Raw genomic sequence first — 24,068 nt, forward strand, 5'->3', positions numbered from 1 at the left:
ATATGCTTTATTTATTTATTAATCAGTATTTTTGAATATAGCCAATGATTTATTACACAAACTACAGTTAAACAAGGCACAGCTTAGTGCAACAGGCAACAAAGTCTTTGCCCCCTTTATGTCCGTCAATTTACATTGAAAAAGCACTTTTCTTTCCCTTGCTACAAAAGCTCAGAAGGTATAATTGCATAAAATTCTGCTGTAAATGTGAGCAGCTGAATTAGTGTTTTTACTTTGTCATACAGACTCAGTCCAATTTAGTTTGGTGATTACCATTAACCACTATTCCAAGACCAGGTGAAATGTATACGGGTAGCTCACATTCTCAATATAAACATAAGCACACTTTGGTGATTTCACTCAGTGAAAGTCAGTTTCTGAGGTTTAAGAAGAGGGCCCATGTGCAAATAAATGTCTGCCGATGGTGCAAAACATACTAGCTGAGGTCACACAACACAAGTAGCAATGTTAATAAAGAAAGACAAGCTGTTGGATCACTCCCACCGGGCATGGCTAAACAAACCTTGAGTGATGAATACATGATTTGTCTGGAATATGTGCGAGGCTGAAGGCTGAATAAACCGAAGTCATGAGCAAATCATAATTTCTGATAATTGCTTATTAAGAAGAGCAAGCCAGAATTCTTGGTTCATGCATAATTCTAAAAAAGCCAGCTTTCAATTCCATTTGTTTAATCAAAGGTGCTAAGCAAGAGGGACCGAACAAGATGTACTCCTATGTTATTCATTCCTAGTAACTCATATGACATTTTAATAAAGACTATCAAACGTGATACCCACATGTCAATAACAGATAATGTATATAAAATGAATTGCATCCAGACCAATACTTATAAATACTTATAAACATGTAATAACAAGCATGACATCCCCAGCCAATAACATATTGCTGGGAATTTGAAGTTTCTGTGCAGTATCTAACATTGCTCTCTTGTGGATGGAGAGTTAGGATGTTGTTCCTGGGATCTGTTTGAGCCACTCTCCCAGTTTAGAAGTCACAGACCTAAGTGCCCCTACCACTACTAGATCCACTTTGGCCTTTACTTTTTTCCTCCTAAAGGACCTCGTTATTATTTCTCCAGCTTCTCATAACAGCTCTTTATACGTGTGTGTGTGTGTGTGAGTGTGTGTGTGTGTGTATGTGTGTAAGTAAATACTCTCATCAGTACAGCCTGTTTTAATCATACACCAGGAAAACAAACTTTTGAGATGTATAGAATTGTACCCAAGATACATATGCTATAAAAAACTATCAAGTATACTGTTCTCAGACCAATAAAATATAATATTTGCAGAATTATACTGCTCAAAAAAATAAAGGGAACACAAGATAAGTCATCCTACTATTAAATACAGTATGTGTTGTTTAAGTGTTCCCTTTATTTTTTTGAGCAGTATATATTTGGTGTCGCTCACAAATCGTAATATATGTGTGTGTTCCTTAACAAAATGAGAGGGTAATATATTTATTCCAATCTCTGTTTAGGACACATAATACTTGGAAGAAGTATTTTTTGTCTTCAGGGCAAAAAAGATAGGGAAGCATTTGGATAAAGCAAATTTACTTTGCATCCTTTTATAATACCTACGTTATATACAAATAAAAAAGAATTAAATTTTATTTCAAGTGCAGCTATTTTTTTTAAAAAAAGAAATCAGTCTGTGGAAGAAAAGAACTAACACAATTCAGATATAACTGGGTTCAGATTTAATGCCAAACAGCAGTTTACCAGTCCGATTCTCAGGAAGACATGTTCCCAACACTGCTACACCAAGTACAATACAGCGGTACCTCAGCACTCGTGCTTAATTGGCTCTGAGAGGCATGACGAATAGTAAAAAGGATGAGTAGCAAACAAACCATGTGACTTACCACTTGGCCCCTTTGCTTCAGCTGGGAAGAACTTCCTATCAGTTCCTTTTCCTATGTCAGCAACTTCCCAGCTGGGCTGACTTCCTGTCTACCCTTTGCGCTGTCTTCCTTTTGCAGCGAGCTTCTCAACATGGCCGACCTCCTGTCCTGTCCTCTGCAGCTGTCCCCCCACTTCCTTTTTGCAGTGTGTCAAGTACCAAACAAAGATGAGCACCGGGACAATATTTTCATGTCAAAATGTGTCAGGTACCAAATTTGACGAGATCTGAAGCAGTCAAATACTGAGGTACCACTGTATCAGAAATGACCGGCAGTTCCTTCTCTAGGCTTTGATATTTTCTTAAATGCTGGTGTAATTCTTTGCCTTAAAGCGGTGGTTCTTAAATTATCTGACAAATTATTCCTATTCATGGTCTCAGATTATTCCCACAAAACTCCCAAATCTGCTCTTTGACACAAATGTCTTGGCAGACCCACAACTGGACCCTCAACTCACAAACAAGCAATTACAAATTGCTCCATCGCCCCCAGGATATGCTCAAATTTGCCCAGTTTAAGAACTCCAGCCTTAGAGGACCTGTGGGCCCGTCTCAGGTTTACACATCAACTTCCCTTCTCTAGCAAGGCTGCAAAGCAAAGGCTTCTGTTGCAGTTGAAGTTTCCATTCAAATGACTGTAGTAAACAACACTGTATCGTGATACAGGAAAATCATCCAACATTATGTTGTCATCTGATATACGAAGAAAGAAGCCAGCGTCAAAATTGGACTGTTTTGACCTGTTTTAACAAACACTAGTAAATAAATCACGAAGTGTGGTAACACAGAGTGAATTTAGGATGGAATCAACCATTTCTATCTTCCTTTCCACAACTGTACCCAAAGAGAGTGGGAATGTACAAGCATCCAAGGTTCATGCCAGCTCATTATAAGCATGCTAAACTGAAAGAGCTGAAGAAGGGAATGAGCTGGCTGTGTGACCCATTTGTTCTGTCTACCTTGCTGCCTGCAAGCTCCCTGATCCACTCCTTTTTTAGATTCTTTTTATTCCTTTTTAGATTCTTTTATACAGAAACAAAGTGGGAAGCTGGCAGGCTGCAAAGCAAAGAGCCTGTCTCCAACCAGTGGTCTCCACACCAATCCTTTGGTTTCCTAACTGGCCGTGTCCATTAGAGTAGCCAGTTGGCAATTGGACAAGCCTTCCTGTGGCAGCCACAGCACATCTCAAAAGTCTCAATAGCTCAAAACGGTGGCCTTCTCCAGATTCAAAGTCCACCTGAACAAAGTCAGCAATGCTAAGTACACACGTGAGCAGGTTTAACAGAAGCCCAAATAAGTGCTATTAACGAAACACTTCAAATCGTAACTATCTGCTGCCACTTAAAAAATGACAGTATTGGTTATGTTTGCAAAGAGCACATCTCACAAAAAATACTGTCTTTTAAAAATATACTGTCTGATTGTAAAGGTGCTTTAATTCTACTTAATTCAAAAACTCCTAACTATAATTTATTACCAGTAAAATCTTTCATTAATTTAAACATTTACTTCGTCCTCCCTGGGAGGAAAAAGCCTGTGTTCACTATTTTCTTTTGTATTCCCCAAATCAACAGATTCTTAAAAATAAAAGCAGCATACTGGATGAAATCCTGAAACTTGATTTGTACTAATTATACAACCTATCTGCTTAAAGCTCACAGGTAGTCCCTTGACTTATGAGCATTCATTCAGCAACTGTTTGAAGTTATGATGATGCTAGAAAAAAAAATGGACTTGCGAGTGGTCCCCAAAGTTATGGCTGTGGCAGCATTCCCACGGTCACGTGATTGCTTCAAATCCTCCCACTCACCTATCTTTCTCTCATCTCTGTCCTTTCCATATTTTTTTCATGAGGAGAAAAGTTAAATATGGGGATGGGGGGGGGGAAAGAGTAATTGTATGCTCTTGATCCACATAGCTTCCCTGGGAACTCCCTAAAATCCAAATGTAGAGTAGATGAGGGCTATCTTATTACATATGTGTCCGATCACTATCTCTTCTCAAGGCATAAAATAAGATACTTTTGAAATCTGAGTACGTTCGCTTTGAAGAGGACTGCTCTGTATGAAATGGCATGGAAATCTATTGCTTACCCTCTCTTACCAGTGCTTTGGGTTCTCTGAGGATTAACCTGAAAATAAATCAGTGCTCAAAATGGTTTCTTGCCACCAAGACCAACAAAAAGCCTGTGTGAATAAGGGACTCACCTATGAGTGGAAGCTCATCCATAGTAATGCCCTGAGATTTGAGGTGCTTCTTGATACAGGCCAGACGCTGCACATTGGGCCCCCAGCGCCTGCTGAGTTTGTGAATGTGCTGGATCTGGGTCACAAACCGCATCTCTTCATTCAGCTTGCACTCAGGCCTCCAGTCAGGAGGAGGGATCACCCGGCACATCCCATACTTCTCAACCTGAGCACGGACTGACTCAATGTATATCAATGGGTCATGGAACTCCTTGGGGGAAGGCCTGAGAATAGGAATCTCTTCCATCATGGCCCACCCAGACTTGACGCTACCTTTCTCGTGCTTCCCTGTTGAGTCGTGTGGCTTGTGCAAGGACTCTGTTTGAGAGGTAGAATAATGTTCACAGGAGGCATTTTCTGTTTTGCTATGTGCTTGTTTCCCTGGCGTGTTCTTCCCAGCAGCAGCTCTTTTCGGCCTATTCCTTTCCAGACTTTTCTGTGGCACCTCCTGACTTCCAGGCTTTTTCACATGGCCATTCAGCAAAGGTCTTTCCACAGATGGCGCTTTTTTGCTTGGGGTTTCAGTCACATTTGTGGCCCCCTTCACTTTCTTGACGGGTGACTGTATTTTGTCTATATGGTTTGCTTCTTCCAGCCTCCTTTTTGAATTGCGCAGCCCTTCCCTCAACTGCCTCCCTACCTCCTTAGTGCATGACTTTTGGTTCAACTTGCCATTGACCTTGACACCATTAATAGCTGTATTGTTGGGCTTGGCCACTCCAAGGGATAGCACCTGTTTACGGGTTTTTGCATTGCTACTTTCCATTTTCCCTGAGATTGTATGGTTGACAGGTGTACTGAGTTTGTGGTGATTTAGTTTGGTTTCCTTGACCAGTTCTTTCTTGGCTTTGGTGTATGTGACAGTTCCCTTAGTCACTGTTGCAGTGTACTTCACAGTTTTGGACGGTGAAGGTCTGACGTCTCTCATCTTTTTGGCACTGGCTGTATTTGCACTCAGAGTTGACATTCGAGTGATACCATTGACCTTTGAAACCTGGAGGAGCCAGGAATATCAGAAAGCAGGAAGGAGAGAGAGAAAAAAAGAAAGAAAAATCAATGGATACCAGATAAATCAACGAATACACAATAAATCTTGAAGGCTTCACCTCTTTTACAAGCCTCTTGGGGAAAAAATACACTTAGTTACAACAAATGGCTCAGCATATTACTATGTCATAGACTTTGCTTAGTAGAAAGCAGTATCAGACGCTCCTTTTATAAATTTAAAAGTGAAATTAGAAGAAAAACAGCATGAACTGTGTGCTTATATTCATACCTCTAACACTACCCACTGAATGAGACAGTGCTTCTGTTTCATAGCACTGCTTTATAGTGGGACTATGCAAAGATTGGTTTGGTTCCAGAATGGATCCAATGTTGTTTGGATCTTGTGAATAATTTTTTATTTTAATTCCATTTATATCCCGCCCTTCTCCGAAGACTCAGGGAATATATAATATGTGCTGCCCTGCTTCCTTTTGCCTTTTCTGTATACTACTGTTATAAAGCAATCTATGTGTATGAAGAGGCATCTAAACTTCCAAAACAATATAATAGTTAGGCAAGTCTAAATTAGTGATAATAGTAACAGAGCTGCAGAATGAATAACTAGGATGAAGTAAAGTCTTAATTTTTCCCAAACCTAAAAATAATCTACAGTTTATTTTGGGCCAGATCACACACATAAATACAACCATCAGGGATGCATGTTATTTCTTCCCAGTCAATGCTTGTTTTCTAATATTTATGTATTGTATTTACCATCTGTCACCTATGAGACAAATAGGTGTGACTGTCTGACTAGAAATTAAAAACCAACAAGCTAATGCCAACCTTAAAGGAAAATACATCCATCTTCTATCACAATTTAAAACCAATCATAAAATAACAAGCATTCACAACTAGGATACAATATTTAGTACTGCAAGGAAATAATATCTAATATGCACCCAAGAGATTAGTCTGGCTCTGAATGATCCAGCTTCTACAATGATCTCAGGAGGTACATGTTAAAATTATATAGTAAACATTTGATCAATAGTTATGATATGTGCAATTGTTATTATTTTATGTTGCTCAACACATTTATTATCAAAGCAGTTTTACTCTGTATTAATAATAATTTAGAATAACAATTATGATATTACAATACTTAGCCAGAAGCTCCAGTGAGATCACTGGGAATCAGTTGAGATTAATTTTTCTTAATTTTTTCACAGAATTTAACTGATTTTTTCCAGTATCTGATCAATGTCTAGCTTTGCCAAGGTAAATTCTAGAATAATTATTCTAAGGGGAAAACAGAGAACAAAGACACCTACAAACTTTGCCATTTGTAATATTTGCCCCAAAGTGACTTATAGCTGTGAGAGAAGGCAAGAAGTTCCATTTTTTCTATTTCTTATCAGCATCCTAAATTACTGTTGTCACTTTTTAAAATTTTTTTAACTATGTATGACTGATTAAAGTTTTATGCTAAACATTAACAGAACTGAGATATGAAGAAGCAGGATTTAAAAATTTAACATTGCAAAATTACATTATTTAACTATTGAAATCAAGTAAATATTAAGAGGCTGCTGAAGATATTTAGAGGCAGCAAGCAGAATGATACAGTAAGCTTTGACCAATAGCACCATATTAGACTATGGGTGAAACTATTAAAATCTTGGTACAAGAAACCATAAAATTGAAGCAATTTCCTCCAAAAGCTGTCCTTCTTATTCGTAACATTATATAGATGTAGAAGCAGCTAGCCCTCTCCTGCATCTTTGCTTCAGAAACTAAAAAAATGTTTTTATTTTGTCTGCTCAAAAAAAGGAAAGAAAAAGAAAAAAATATAATAAAACATTGGACAAAGGTATTTGAAGTTCTATGAAATGACCTTATTTTGCTGTGTGAAAGTAAGTGAGGTTAGTGTAGAGCAGGGGTAGGCAACCTTGGCTCTTTTATGACTTATGGACTTCAACTCCCAGAATTCCTGAGCCACCATGGCTCAGCATGGAAACCTCTCCCTTTCTCCTCAGCATGGCTGGCTCAGGAATTCTGGGAGTTGAAGTCCACGAGTCATAAAAGAGCCAAGGTTGCCTACTCCTGGTGTAGAGAATTGAAATTCTGTACATAGATGAAATTACTAAAACAAAAAAAACGTGTGCTGTTTTACACACTATAAAATAAATGAGAAGATTAGCGCAGACTGCACTGGATTAGATGACTTGTTTTGTTTTCTCAAAGTATATATACATTTGCAGCAACACAAATACAACAAACATTCAAGTGGAAACAATTTTGCTTTCAAGTGATGAGAGCCTGCACATAAAACAATCCCAGGGTGTATTCCTGGATACTACCAGAAAAATGTTCTTGTTTCAAATGCTTGCCAAGTCATAGGCAAATAACAGAAACATCAAAGCACAAGTGTATAAAAGAGAAAAGAAAGCTGGAAGAGATTTTAAAATTAAATCTAACTCCGTTTAGCAGAAAGCTGATCTCGAAATACTCATATGAAATGCTACTTTACCATTCTCAATTCCTTGATTTGGTAGCCAATGTATAACTCTTTCTGCATTTCCTATTCTCTGAGCTTTACTGTATTCTGATATCAAAAACATACTTTATGACAGGATATGCTGGAGCCACAGTCTTATTAGGATTTGAACCATAATTTTCCATAACAAACTTTCAGAAAAGAACCACCTCAGATTCTGTCTGGTTCAAGAAAGTGACTATATTAAGCACATGCAATATACTGGGTAGTATGAGAATAAGACACAGAAGCGTTGGTTAGATTATGCTTCATATTAATTAGGGTTAGAAGTGAAGGCAGAATGAAAGAAGTTCATAAAACCTTTCCAAATTACACGTTCTTGAACATACAAACATATCCAGTCCCAATATTTTCCTCACTGAATGCCTCGATATGACTCCTTAGATTTGAAACCTTGTAAGCATTAGCATTTCAGTAAGTAAAAAAACACATATTTTTTTAAAAAAAACCACCTAGTGAAATCTAATTGTTGGAGCTCTTTTCTAGTTCTCTCCAGAAATAGTGAAAGTCTTCAATGAGTGCATTTTTCCGCATGAACAAGTTTTTCTTTTGTTGCAGGAATAGGGAAGGGAAATAATTCATGATGCAGCAAGGCAAAGGACTTCTACTCCTGGGGAAAAAAAATAAATCCCTTCAACTGTCCATACTTCAAGAGGAATAATGCTATTTTTCTGCCAGTGCAGCTTCTGCTTCTACAATGATGCAACATAGCTGAGTGAATAGTACTGCATCTCCCACTTGTCCTACTTAAGGATTCCATGCATAAATTTTTCTTTATACAGTATTTCGAAGTAAGTTTTCATTATCAGTTTAGCATCTTATTTTTTCTGAGGAACATGTTTAGAATTCTTTTTGAAGAGCATTTCACCAGGAAAGGGAAAGTTGCAGCCTTATTTCCAATACAATTATGAAAAAGTAAGTCCCTATTATTTTCCCACTCTGGAAACCCAGCTAGAGAAATGCAGAACTCCACATTCTGAACTCCCATTTCCTTTTCATACATTTGAAAGGTCCCTTTGATCCACTGTTTCCAAAAGGAATTTTCTTTTAAAATAGGCAAGAAGAGTAGCAGTGGTTGACACTAATGAACTGTATTACACTTTTGCTTTCCTTTCCCTTTAATAAGAGAATAAAATCAAATTATAAATGGATCACAATGCCAGATTGAGTTTTTATAAAATTCTGTGAATGAGGCAGGATGATTGTTCAATAAAAGTCTTTTGAAGAAGCTTGCTCACAAATACAAAACCTTCAATAAATGCTGACAAAAATATTTAACAGGTTCAGATGGCTAAGCTTTTGTAAAGAACATTTATGCACACCAGGGCTACAATAGTAAATAGAGAGGTAAGACATTAAAAAATAAGTCTGGGGGGAAAAGGGACAATTGGGAATTAAATAGCAGCCAAGTTGAAGTACATTTGGCTCATGAAGAGAGAGCCTGGAGAGAAACATAAAGAATAAATAGCTACATCTAAGGAAAAGATTGCGCGAGAGCAACATTAGTCAGAAATGGAAGAAGAAAGATCAAATTGGAGATAAGCATCAGAGAAGCAAAATGAAAGGAGCAGCACATGTGACTGGGGGGAAGTGAGAAGACAATTGTGAAGAAAGAAAATGAAGCATAAAACTAACATACTCAGCCAAGTGCAGAGAGCAGTGAAATACAGATTGCTCAGGAAAGTGATTATTTTAGCATAATTTCAAGGAACAGAATTAGTTCCTTAAAAGAAAATTAGTAAATAAACAAAACAAAAACTTTCTTTAGAAGACTTTTATCAACTCAGTCCATAGCCATTTTTAAAACCGCTGTGGTTTCCAACATTTGGGGTGTGTGGATGGGAAACCTTCCTTACGACAGCTCCTCTTCATGCATGCAATCTCCTTAAATCATTGGGAAAATGCAATCCATAATAAAACTGCCAAGATAAAAATGCACGGTATTGTAGGGGAAATTTTAGAAACTGCAACCTACCATAACTAATTTGGTACATAAAAAGTACCTAAATAATACCTCCAGCTAGATCTTTCTGAGCCAGCTATGAAACTGCATGAGTGCATAGTCTTTTTAAATATACTGTCTTCTATCTTCTAAAATTGCCCATACATCTTAATCCCCAATTTGTTTCTAAACAGATTTTTTTTCAATCTGAAAATGACATTAGGTTCCTAAACACTGAACCAGACTTTTACTTTATAAGGCACAAAATAATCTGTCTGAAAGTCTGTCTCCAAAAAGATGCTTCTGTAGATCACCAGAAAGAGCAATGGGTCTAATTCAGATAACAGTATACAAATCTTATTGTAGATTGCCTCACTATTAATATTAGTGTCAATAGAAGAGAATATTTATAGCTAAAGGTTGAGTTGCACAATCCTTGGTGCTCTCTGAGCTTGGTTGTTTTCTTGCAGACGTTTCATTATCCAACTAGGTAACATCATCAGTGCTAGAAGGGAATGGGGTTTAGTATCTATAGCTGGGCAAGTGTTGTTAGTGTTGGTGGGAATGTTGTTTTTTCGTAGATACTTGATTAGGCTGTTGTTTATTGTTTGTCTGAGTTGGTTATTTCTGTTTACTCTTGGTCTGGTATTAATCCTGATGTTAATCCCTGCTTATCTGGATTCCTGGTGAGGAGGTCTTTTTAGTTTTTTGATTGCCTCTTTTTTGAATAGTACATAAATGTTATTCCATTTTTATGTGCTTGTTAATGGTTGATTTGGTTGACTGATGGGCTTCTAAGAATTTTCTAGTGTTTTTTTAGAGTTGGCTTGATCTAGGATGCTTACAGTTTCCCAGCTGAAACTCTGGTTAAGTCTGTCTATGTATTGTGCAATTAAGGAGTTGTCACCATGTCTTCTGGTTGCTAGTTGTTTTTCATGGATGCATTCTGCTAGTCTTCTTCCTGTTTGTTCTATGTAGTGGTTGTTACCATCCTTACACTGTACGTTGAAGATGGGGCTTCTGTATCTTTTGGCTTTACTTATTTTGAATGGCCTTATTGGTTTGTGTGCTAAATATGGTGGTAATAGTCTGTTGATTGGTTCACACGTTTTTGATACGTGCCAGTGTACAGGTGGTCTGTTTCCTTTTCTTGATGTTCAGAGTTGCTGCAGTGTGTTTGTGCTCATCTGAACAGTGTTCTTACATAGCTTCTCTTGTGAGAAGTTGGGTTGTTACTTTGGTAATGAAGCAATTGATTAGTGCGAGTGGTTTTACAAGAGACCTGTGTTTCTAATTTGCTGCTATTTTCTCTGCTGATGAGGATATTCAGGAAGGATAGTGTGTTGTTGTTTTCTTCTTCCTTTGTGAATTTTATTCCTTTCGAGATGGTGTTGATTGTTTATGTGTCTTCTTTAGCTGTTCTTTTTTATTATTAGGTGTTATCTATGTATGCGTGGGGGTACCATAATTTCTAGACGTTGCATTATAATCTCTACTAATAAGTCCTGAAAGTGGTAATCCATGGGTATTTGTTTGATTTGTCAGCATATTTTTTCATCAAACTGAAAGTAGATAGTGAGGCAAAGGTTGATGAGGTCTATGATTCTGGGTCTTTCGATCTTAGTGTATTTAGTTGTGGAGTATATTCTGTAATAGTGTTGCTATAGATTCTTTCATTAATTCTGTGTCTATAGATGTAAAGAGTACTATGATATTGGATGTCCCAAAGGTACTTTTCCAAAAGACAACTGGACTTTTTTGTCTTTTTTTCCTTGAAAATGTTTCACTTCTTCAGCTTCTTGGATGAGAAGTGAGACGTTTTCATGGAAAAAAAACTAGGAAGTCCAGTTGCCTTTTGGAAAACCACCTTTGGGACAATTATGACCCGGATGATTGAGAATCTCCATAGACATTGTGATATCAAATGAAACCATAAACTCATCTTCTTCTATTATCAAATCTTTTATTTGAGTTAGGGCATATAAAAGAGTAATTGTTAACAGATCCCTTATATTTGATTGGAATAATCCTTGACTGATCCCTTACATTTGGAAAACACCTTGAAGTAATCAGAAAAAACCCTGAAAACCAGGAACACATGATTAGGAAAATAGCAGGAACAGGCTGGGGAGCACAAGCAAAAACATTGTGTATAGTGGCACAATCATTAGTATACTGTTGCTGAATACTGCACACCTGTATGAAGAAGTTGTCATACCAACAAGATTGGTGTTCACCTTAATGAACACAATGAAAACAGTATCTGGAATCCTTAAATCCACACTGTTCTCATGGCTCCATGTTCTTTCTAACAGTGCCCCTCCAGATATCAGATGACAACAGACAGTTTGAGGGTGAAATAAGATAAATGTGTCATCAATTCCTAGAGATCTTCCAAAACATAAAATATTAAGACTCTCTACCTCTCACCAGACTTAAGTCTAGGAAATCAATTTGGGATAACATACCAGGTCTTACGATCTAGATCAGACATGTCAAACACAAGGCCCAGGGGCCGGATGCGGCCCACGAAGTGGTTTCATGTGGCCCGTGAAGCCATCTTGGAAACAGTGAGGGAATGGCCCCCACTGCCTTGGCCCTGGCCCAGAGACCCTCCTTCTGCCAGAGACCCTCAGATCTGTCCCACTCCTGCCCAGGCCCCCATAGGCACCCTTGATGCGAACGATGTAGAGCTGGCCACGCCCACCCAGTAGGCCATACACACTCTAGCCATGCCCACCCAGTAGGCCACGCCCACCCAGGCCACACCCACCCGGCCCCCTGAGGGCAACCGCAATGCTGATGCGGCCCTCAATGAAATTGAGTTTGACACACCTGATCTAGATGAAGAATGGCAATTAAGAATGGCCACTTTTAATAACCACAACCAAACATAGCATGCAGATCCAATAAAATCACTTTCAGGAATGCAGTTGCCCTGAAAAATATGGAGCCACCTGAACAGAATCAGAAAAGATGATGCCAAAACTAAAGCAAAGCTCTTTAAGTGGGGAATGGCTGAGAGCCCACTGTGGTGCACCGGAACAAACTATAAAACATATAGTTCAAGAATGTCTCCTCATGAAATTTCAAGGCATCTGGAATGATCTCATCGCAACTGCACCAGAAGCCATTAGATGGTTAGCATCCTTATATATCAAATTATAACATCTATCCCATTGCAATACTATGGCTCCATATTATGATATTTTATTATGGTTTTATCTTAGTTACCATATGCTAAATAAAATAAAACCAAGCCTTTGATTTTCTGGAGGCACTGTAATAGGGAATTGATGGAATATGTGCTTCGCTCTGTGAGATGTCCAAGCTTTTTGTCAATTTTTAGCCATGATGTAGATTGGAGTCCCTGGTAACAGTACAATTGAACAGAGAGGTATCTCAGATGTGGGTATTTTTGGGTGTCCAAAGAAACACGAGAGGATGGGTCCATGCTTTTCATCTACCATTGTTCTTTCGTGATTTGACCTGTCTTGGTTAGGGAGTTAAAGATTCTCTTGATATGATTGTCTAGTTTTTGTATTGGATTGGTATTTGCTGGGATGTGGGTTTCTTTGTCTTCTACTACAGGGCTTTTCAACCTTTTCACCCATTGTACCACTTTTAGGATATGGCAATATCTGAGTACCACCAGACACATTGCAAGGTGTCAAAAACTTAATGACCCCCCCAAAAGGAAAAAAGTGATAAAGTACAGGTAGTCCTCACAACAGTGACTGTTCAATGGCACTGGAAAAAGTGCGCCCAAGCCACAGCTGAGCAAGACACCTGCCTGCCTGCCCAGCGGCACTATTCTTCCTGTCTGAGGTTTTCATTGTTGTGAGCATTTCTGTTGAGGATTGGCAGAGAGGGTGGGGTGGGAGGGTGTTTGGTTTTTATCCCCCCCCCCGCTGGGTGGTTGCAGCAGGTTTTGGTCACTTCACATGACCCTGGGACACTGTGACCATCATAAATATGAATCAGTTGCCTAGCATCTGAATGTAAATCACAAGACCCTGGAGATGCTGCAACATTCCAGCTGATCAGTGCTTTTTCTGGGCTCAGAAGAAGCACCAGGATCAGCACCAAGCTCCAGCTGGAGCCTGGCGCTTCCGCTGAGCCCTGACAGTCCCAAAGAAGTGCATATCAGCTGGAAAGCGGCACTGATCCTGGCACTTCTGCTGAGCCCTGACAGCCCTGCATCTCCAGCCATTTCTCGCTCAGGCTTGTGCAGTGCTGCCACCAGTTCAGCTCATTACCCTCCCCTGCTACCACTTTTCTAGGACGGTCGCGTACCACCTGCCAGGTGCCAATGTACCACAGGTGGTACCCGTACCACTGGTTGAAAAGCCCTGTTCTAATAATTCTCTGGCTTTTTGTATATATTGTGTTTGGTCCATGATCACCATGGTTCAGTCGTCTGCTGGGATGATGGTAAGGTTTTGGTCCTTCTTTAAATTTTTGAAGATTACTCATTCCTCTGCTTTGAACTGATTCTGCTTCAGTGTTCTTCTGATCTGTGGTAAGATAAGTCTGTTTTCTTGGAACTCTGTGACAGATTCTGTGGTTTTTAAATGCTGCTTCTAAGGTTGCAAAGAATTCTAACTGATTAACATATTTGTTATAGTTTAGGCCTTTCTGCAGGTAATTGTATTCTGTGGTAGATAGTGGGCAGCTGGACATACTGACAAACTATTCAGGTTCAGGTATCTCTTTGTTTCTGGAATTTAGCTTGAGCAGTTTGGTTAAGAGTTTAGTTTTCTTTTTTCCAACTTGTCACTGGAATGCACTCTTGATGGTGGCTGTCAGCATTTATACGTGTTCTGGGGCAGTGGTCTGTTCTTGTTGCTTTTCGGGGTTTTTTATGGTGTGCTGTTATCTGTTTAGTCTGAGGTACGTGTTCATAATTATTAGCTGTATCATTTTCCACCCACTTTGTTGGACAATTTCCATCCAGCTGTGCAGTTTATTGGAGGTTTGTTTCTGACACTAGTGGGCAGGGCATTTTGTTGTAGGCTTTAATGCCTTTTCAGCCTTCCAAATCGGTAAAATGAGGACCCAGATTGCTGGGGGCAATATGCTGACTCTGTAAACCACTTAGAGAAGGCTGTAAAGCACTATGAAGCGGTATATAAGTCTAAGTGCTATTACTATTGCTAATGCAGAAAGAATTGTTCCTTGGTGGTTTGTCTACAGTAAACAACAGTCTAATCAAGGAAGCACCAAGAGGAAAATAACACTTCCATCAACACTGATAGGACAGCCACTGTATATAAATAGAGAGCAAATCCCACTTTTTTCTACCTTTGATAATGTTATCTAGTTCGATAGTGAAATATCTGCAAGAAAACAATCAAGCTCAGAGAGGTCCAAGGACTCCATTAGGTTGAACCAAGAGCTTCAACCCAGAAAGAAAAACATATTTTTTTTAAAAAAACTATCCAATTATAATTAGGTAAGTTCCAGATGTTATACTGTTCACCAATTTTGCATTTTGCTCATAATTACCTTTAAATACTCTGAAGAATCGGTATCAAAGGAAGCAAAAGCAATTGTGATAAGCAGTTTCTTACCTTTCTACTTTTGACATGTCTCCCCCCATTAATCAAACACACACAATTTTTGTGAGCCAGTCTAATAAAATGGTTGCATTGCCCGCTGCGCAGGATCACCACAGAGGTTCTAGAGTTAGAGTTCCATCCTGAAGCAGTGCTTACACTGAGCACATAAGAAAGAAGTTAATTGAATTGTAAAAAGTAACAGTGATCAATCATTAGATTTTATCACTTGTTACACCCACACCAGCTAATGAGTTAAAAGTCACCACACATTCACAAACATGAAACTGTATTTTCTATTTTCCCCAGTCACACTCAGATTCAGACATATTTTACCTTCACATAGGTAAAGGTAAAGGTTCCCCCGCACATGCGTGCTAGTCGTTTCCAACTCTAGGGGCCGGTGCTCATCTCCGTTTCAAAGCCAAAGAGCCAGCGTTTGTCCGAGGATGTCTCCGTGGTCATGTGGCCGGCATGACTAGACGCCAAAGGCACACGGAACGCTGTTACCTTCCCACTGTAGTGGTCCCTATTTTTCTACTTGCATTTTTACGTGCTTTCGAACTGCTAGGTTGGCAGAAGCTGGGACGAGTAACAGGCGCTCACTCTGTTACGCGGCACTCGGGATTCGACCCGCCAAACTGCCGACCTTCTGATCGACAAGCTCAGCGTCCTAACCCACTGAGCCACCGCGTCCCATATATATATATATATATATATATATATATATATATATATATATATATATATATATATATATATATATATATATATATATATATATATATATATATATATATATATAAAATTTAAAAACTATTTTAATTTTAAAACTATTTTAAAACTATTTAAACTATTATATAGTTTTTAAAAACTGAATATTAACTTATTTGACAAAATGGGTAAGATGCCAGCCCAGTCTTGAAACAACATTTTTACCACTGTTTGTATAACCAACAGAGGCCACCAATGCTTTAGACTTCCCAATCTCCCAACCTATCAGTGATTGAGAAAGGGACTGGACAACAAGGGAGAGAAAGCATGTAAATAGCAGGAAACTTACATCAACAGAAGAAAGAAACATGTACATCTACCAACACATAAAAGATGTAACAAAAAAACAGAAACGGTTTGGGAGCCCTGAGCTAACAGAGGGAAAAAAGTGCTCTTTTGGAATAAAACATTATGTTGATATTTATCCCACAATCTAAATATAATGCTAAAAACTAATGCTAACATTATGTATCTTTATAGGCATACCTACTTGTACTGAAAAAAGAGCCTTTTCTATTACAGTAGTTCTAATGTGTACTGACCAGGAACTCACATAGATAGTGCATCTAAAATCAATATGACAATTAAGTACTAGATCATTCTTTCAAGGTAGTACCGTAATACTACATTTTATAGTAACATAAGCTAGTATCCCTATCTGGAAAAGAAATGAATGCAAGACAATCTCCATTCATTCCAAATGAATGTTAAAAATCCCTCAACATTAAGAATGACTTTTTAAAATTACCATCGTGCTGCACAGTACTTCATTTTTTGCTTTATCTGTTTATTCCTTTCCTACCATTTGGTCTTGGGGAAAAAATCCTATAAAACTATGTAGATGCTTTGAAGCATTATTCAAAACTGGATACTTCATACATTTCAAATTATGTTGAGGATAAAAGAAGCCTTATCAGTCTCATAAAATGGTTTTGACATCTACATCAAGAAAAAAAAAGTATAATGGAGGGGGGTCACTTTTTTTTTCACTTTAGCAGTCTGTGTACTTTCTTCTGCCCCTACTATTTTTTAATGGTGTATAAACCTCTCTCTGCATTATCTCCTTTTGTCCCATTTTAGAAAGGAATTATGTTCACAATAGTAAGAATAAGAAGCCTTAGGCATTCCTATGGTTAATGCTTAAAGAGCAAATTTCACTGCAGGTCTTGCAGAGAAATTTCATTGCCACTTTTGCTCTACCAACACAACAAGCACAACAAAAGTGCAAAGCTGTGAACATTGTTTTGTTGTTAGTTGTGAAGTCGTGTCCGACCCATCGCAACCCCATGGACAACATTCCTCCAGGCCTTCCTGTCCTCTACCATCTTCTGGAGTCCATTTAAGCTCACACCTACTGCTTCAGTGACTCCATCCAGCCACCTCATTCTCTGTCCGTCCCCTTCTTCTATTGCCCTCAACCTTTCCCAGCATTAGGCTCTTCTCCAGTGCGTCCTTCCTTCTCATTAGGTGGCCAAAGTATTTGAGTTTCAACTTCAGGATCTGGCCTTCTAAAGAGCAGTCAGGGTTGATCTCCTCTAGGACTGACTGGTTTGATCACCTTGTGGTCCAAGGGACTCGCAGGAGTCTTCTCCAGCACCACAGTTCAAAGGCCTCAATTCTTTGGCGCTCAGCCTTTCTTATGGTACACCTTTCACAGCCATACATTGGAACTGGGAAGACCATAGCCTTGACTGTGAACATTAGGACTAAGTTTGAATGATTATGCTGGATTTCATGAACCACAAATGGGCATGAAGGCCAAGGACTTCTCTTTGTCCTCCCATTGACCACCGGGCTTAATTTCTGATTAGTATTCAGATTTTTCACTGTATATGAACCAAACATTTCCCATTTAATAGCTCCTTAAAGCAGTTAACAAAATAACTGGTTATCAAACAAATCCAATCCAGGTTTGACTGACACAAAAACTGCAATTCTTTGATTTTTCACATAAGAGGGGACTCCAAATGTTCAATACAAGCTGAGAATCAAGTGTCAACCACGGGATGAGGGGCAGTTGGAAAAGGTGAGACAGAAACATTTGACTCTGGCACTCATACTTGGCACATAAAGCAGCTAGTTAGGAAATATCACCTGAACCGTCTAAAATAAATCTTTCTCAGTCCTGAGTCTGAACCTTTATGTCTCAATTTTAATTTACATTTACAGACAGCTAAGCAGAAAAGCTACCAACTGACAAAAGATGGCTTGGGATTCCTGGCCTAATTACTAAATACAGATGGGGAAGTTACCTTAAGGTACCAACTAGGCAAAGAGTCAAAAGCATGCAGATATTTCCAAGCCTTTTCCAGCTGAACAAACATCAGCCAAACAAAGCCTTGCTTTAGGCTCTGTTATTTCATGGAGGTATTAGAGATTACAACCCTTATGACACAGAGAGGGGGAAAAAGCAGTCATTACAACAGAAACACAAGTCAGGGAAAGATATTCTAGAGAGATGGGTCCTTTTGTCTTGAAGGCTGACATGAAATCCAGCACAGAGATGGCTGTTTTCTCCTGAGTCATTTCAATAAAATTGACATAAAATGACAAAGCCGGGATTAAATCATCAGGAGCTCTTATCTATTCACGATAGCACGCCAAACCATTATTTCTATCAACTGGGGATGATGTGTTTACCATGGCTGACTTGTCCTTCCCAAATTCAGATGTTTTTGAAACCTTGCATCAGTGATTGACAGACTAACCTAGCTTTGAGGAAATGCTTGTTTGAGTCTGCTTTTGGTTGCTGAAACACCCTGAGTTGGCTTTGACCCAATCATTATCTCTCAGTGTACTGTAGCCCCACCCCAAGCTTGATATTGTGGGGAATAAGCAAAGGAGAGAGAGTCCTAGGAATACCATCTTGGGTTCCTGGCAGAAAGCCAGGGTAGAAACAAATAAATTAAATAATACATCGAAAGGTAGAATGCAATGATGTATAATTTATGCAGAACACAGCTTTTGGGTAGAGTAATCAGCAACGTCTTGCAGAAAAGCAAGACCTTTTCAATGAAAATTCATTTTAGGAAGCCCTATCGAAAAGGGAAATAAATAAAAAAAAATTCCTTGACTTTAAAATCACTCTATTTCCCAGAGCACTTCTCAAACCCTCTCGATCTTTCCCAGGAGTGGTTCTTAAGATAAACCGATACCACTTTGCCCCAACTGGTGTATCACACAATACCTGTTTCCTTAAATCCTGAGCCGATTGATGAAGGGTGTGGTGGTTGTTAGCAGTGAGCCCTTTTGTGGAAAAGCCCGTGTTTGTTGAAGAATGGTGATTAGCAGCAGACTGGTCCTTTCGACTCTCAGACCTGTGTTCACTGTTTCGTTCCTTTGCTGGCACTGTATCTTTGACTTTGTGTTTCTGAACAGGTTCCCTCTCTTTCACTGATTTGCTGGATCCATTGAAGACTGGACAGAGAAAGGGGGTGGGGGGAACAAGAAAGAGAGAAAAATAATAAGAATATGAGAGAAATTAATTCTATTTCAAACTGAAAATACCATTGCTGTTGGCTGCTGCAATTAATGTGTTGTTGTTGTTGTTAGCTGCCAAGTTGTGTCCAACCCATTGTGACCCTATGGACAACGTTCCTCCAGGCCTTCCTGTCCTCTACCATCTTCTGGAGTCCATTTAAGCTCACGCCTACTGCTTCAATTAATGTGTACTTTGACACAAATAAATCTCACTAGTTTGCCACAATAGGACATACAGAGTTATAAATAGATACAAGTAGTCCTTGGCTTACAATCATTTGTTTAGTGACTGTTCAAAGTTATGACACCACTGAAAAAATTACGACTGGGCCTTGCACTTATGACCGTCGTAGCATCCCCATGGTCACATGATGAAAATTCGGCAACCAGCATGTATTTAGTATAGTTGCAATGTTCGTGGATTATGTAATCGCTATTTGTGACCTTCCCAGCTGGCTTCTGACAAGCGAAGTCAATGGGGAAGGTCAGATTTGCTTAATGTCTGGGTGATTCACTTAACAACTGCAGCGATTCGCTTAAAAGGTTAAAAAAAAAGGTTGTGCAATGTGGCATAACTCACTTAAAATCACCTTGCTTAGGAATAGAATTTATGATCCCAATTGTGGTCATAAGTTGAGGGCTACCTGTAATCATTTCAAGCTATATCCCAGTGGAGATCTGTAGACAAGATAATAATCATATCTATGGCTTATAAAGCACTCTCGCTCTGTGCCCCAACAAGGATAAGTATTAGCATAAAATTCCCCTAGGAAAAAGGACACCAGAATAATAAAAAATTGAAAAAAGACCCAATGGTATGCAATTATAGTTTCAGTGGTTCTATCTCAGACCTTTTGGATACAGGCATTTATTTGTGAGAACATGTAAAACAACAAAGAGAAAATTGGAAGTGTTAACATATTAAGCTCACTTCAAACATTCTATTCATCCTTACAAGGACAGAGCAATGATTGGCATTCCCACTCCAATGGCTACAAAATGTACTCATGATGATGTCAAGCTAGGAACGCCTGCCAATTAATGCTCTCTCAACATGATGAAGTGACAAGTAACAAAATTAGAAATAGCAGCCGCAGCTTTTGAAAAATGACAGATTGAAACCACAACTGGGCAGGAAGATGAAGCAATTAAATGGGGGAAAAAATGTTGTGATTTTTCTGAATATTAAAAAGCAAGGCAAAAATAGTTATTGACCAGCTCTGCTTCGCTTGTCCTTCACTTCTGAATCTTCAGAATTTAAAATAAATGAACATACTCCCAGTGAAGCCATTATTAAAGCTCATTATGTAATAAAGATAATTAAGTGCTGTGAAGCAATGTCATTCCGTGATTAATATTACCTATACAATAAATCAGCCCCATCATTTATACAGTAACCATAACATTATTTCAGACTAATTCGGTTAAACCACCAAATTTATTACAATTTGCATTTGGGTCCTATATTTTTTTCAAACCTGCATCAACTTTGCCATCTCTTTCGCAAATACTTTCCATTGTGCTGTATGTACCTTATTCTAATAAGTAAGCAATCAAATACAAATAGTCCTCGACTTACGACCACAATTGAGCTCAAATTTTTTGTTGCTAAGCAAGTGTTTTTAAGTGAACTTTGTCCCATTTTACGACCTCTCTTGCCACAGTTAAGTGAATCACTGTTAAGTTAGTAACATGGTTGTTAAGTGAACCTGCCTTCCTCATTGACTTTGCTTGTCAGAAGATCGCAAAAGGTGATTACAAGACCTTGGGACACTACAACCGTCATAAATACATGCCAGCTGCCAAGCATGCAAATTTTGATCAGATGACCATGGGGGATGCTGCAAAGGTTGTAAGTGTGAAAAATGGCCATAAGTCACTTTTTTCAGGGCAATTGTAACTTTGAATGGTCACTAAATGAATTGTTTTAAGTTGAGTACTACCTGTATTTCCATCTTTTTTACTTTTAACTATAAGATGATCACTGTAATGGGTTTTACATACTTTTCTTAGTTTAAATTCATTGCAATCCATTCTTCCATCGGAGAAAGAAAAGAACAGAACAAAACAACAGGCCATCCAAGTTAACTGTTCTCTTCCTTCAAATTAACAAAAATCTAACAGGAAAACGTAAGAGGAAACTTCCCTCCTGATAAACCTCCAATAATTAGAGGAAGGAAGCATTTGAATTATGAAAAATGTTGGCTGTTCCTAGTAATTCTTTAGAAAGAGAACCTCTTGCAGAACAGAACCGGGGGAAATGAAACCGACATTTCCTATTTGAATTACATAAATCAAGGAAAGCGGGCTTAAGAAATTAAACAAGCTAGGAAACAGCTCCATAAAGATTGTCTTTCTCTTCAAAGAAATAAGGTGTGTAAGTAAACATTTCCTTTTGATGAGAGAAGCTGACTAGGCATCCCCTAGTCAGGACAATGCAAAATAAGTCGCAGAGGGGCAAAGGCCGGAGAATTCATCACTGAGTCCTAGAGAGAGAACACGGAACTGATTTACTGCGAAGGTGCTGCCAATGTCAATAGAATATGTATGACTTTTATGGGAGATAGTGGCCCAGGTATTATTTCACTCTGGCGGTTACAGTTTAGGACTTCCAGCTACTCAATGCCAAATATATTTTTCAAGCTCTACCGACAAGGCATCGATCAATTTATCTGGATATGACATGAAGGTCACGTGAAGAAAGTGCATGGTGACTAAGGCAGCTCTGCTGATTTGCAAAGAAATAATGGATGTAAGTCTACAAGGTAAGTAGGCTGTATTAGTGCCAGGGTTGATATACTAACCTAGCAATTAGAGACAATACCAAATCTGGAATGAATATAATGCTGTTTGTAGGCCTGGTCAACATCAATGCTAATGTTTTGCTCTAGTTTCCCTTTTCAATAGAAAAGGAAAATTCCATCAGAAACCATTAAAATGTGGTTCTGAAGCAGACAGGACACACCCTTAAATTAAATGGATAAATTATTGGATATTTGTTTTGAGTCAAAATGGTGCTTTTCAGACAGACTCCCCAACTGGTTGTCCTTCATATAAGCTGGGTATCAACTCCTATCATTTCCCGTAGGACTAACATTGGCTACATGTCTCATAAATACGAGGTCGTGTGCAGAAGACAGAACTCCAGTTTTGCCTTGGTTGTCTTTCTCATCATCGATATTCTCCACCCCAACTCACTATTCAAAGACATACCATGTCCATTAGGAATTTGCTTCTGTGTTTTCCCTTTCCTAGGAGTAGACTGGCATGAAGATGAAGCATTATTTGTGGTCACTTTCGCATCCTCAGTTTCTTCCTCCTCTTCCTCCTCTTCCTCCTCATCCTGAGAACTTCCAAAGTATACCATGCTGCTGGGCAGGGCAGAAGAACCTGAAAACAAATCAGGGACATAAATATTGTTGCTGTTTGAAAATGGCTATTAAAAGCAAAGTTATTGAGGAATACAGAGTAAGGGCTCAAGGAAATGGATTTCCAGTTCAAAATTGCTCCTTCACTCCCCCCCCCACACCTCTTTACTGAACATATCCCTAAAAGTTTGCCTATGAAACTCAGCGACTTCACCTATTTGAGTTGGTCAGACAGTGATTTCTTCATTTTTTGTTTCAAGGTAAGATACAGGAACAGAGACAGAAATGGCAGTATTTGAATTGGGAAGGGCTTTGTCAAGTAGACTGAGCCATAGCTTTTATCTGAATCACCTACATGCATTTGTTAAAGAAATTTTCATGTGATAGGCACAGCTGCACAGGACTGTTTATGGAGGAGTCAAAAAAAGGCAAGATGGGACTATATAGCTACGGTGTATAAAAGGACAGGGCTTTGAGATGTCATGATCTTTTCACCTTCCTGCTCTGCTCAGATCCTGATACTAAAACTTAACCTTTCCTATTTCTAAACTGGAAAACTGCCTTGCATTTCAGCTAAAGATGCCACTCAACTGAACAGCAGTTTCTTTCCTATATTGTGAAAGTAGCATAGGAGTAGTGGCCTTATCAGCACTCCATCACCAGAAACTCTCGTCTTTCAACTCACTTGAACTGGGGTCACAAAATATCTCACTGTAGGGACAAAAGCATTTAAGATCCTCTTTATCATTTTTAAAGGAACTCACATATATACATATACATATTTTAGAACTGCCCTATGGCCATTTATGAACAAAGGATGAACTAATGTCTCTAGTATAGTCCTCTTGGTTTTCATAAATGCAAGGTTTCCCTTACCCATCCTTATAATATAAAAATACTGTGCCTGCCATGAGCAGAACAGGAATACCTGGAATACGGAGGCCACTGTGATAAAATGAAGATCCAATGTAGTGTAATGAGTTCGGATATTAAAGCAGAATTAGGAACACAGTGGTACAACTGTAATCTCAACCACTGAAATTCACTGGGTAATTACCGTATGCCTCAGTCCAAAATACAATAGCTGTTCTGGTGGAAAACAATTCATAAGACAAGCGATATGCACGCCACTTTATGTTCTTGGAGGAAAGGTAGAATATAAATCTAACAAATAAATGCAATAAGGTATCGAAACGTAGATGTAATGATGCGTACATTATTT

General features: G+C 38.7%; 1 protein-coding gene across 3 annotated transcripts in view; it reads right to left on the bottom strand.

Moving 5' to 3' along the window:
* The window catches only part of JARID2 (jumonji and AT-rich interaction domain containing 2), a 244,922-nt gene that overhangs the window by 35,632 nt on the left and 185,222 nt on the right, over nucleotides 1–24,068 (bottom strand). For all 3 annotated transcript variants that reach the window (XM_083360663.1, XM_083360661.1, XM_083360662.1), the window contains exons 5-7: nucleotides 22,692–22,868; nucleotides 19,186–19,415; nucleotides 4,139–5,171 (exon numbers count right to left, since the gene is read on the bottom strand). In XM_083360663.1, coding sequence (XP_083216789.1) covers nucleotides 4,139–5,171; nucleotides 19,186–19,415; nucleotides 22,692–22,868 — 1,440 coding nt within the window. The remainder of the gene's footprint in view (nucleotides 1–4,138; nucleotides 5,172–19,185; nucleotides 19,416–22,691; nucleotides 22,869–24,068) is intronic.

The sequence above is a fragment of the Vipera ursinii genome, assembly GCF_947247035.1.
Source record: "Vipera ursinii genome assembly, chromosome: 3".
Classification (NCBI taxonomy): domain Eukaryota; kingdom Metazoa; phylum Chordata; class Lepidosauria; order Squamata; family Viperidae; genus Vipera; species Vipera ursinii.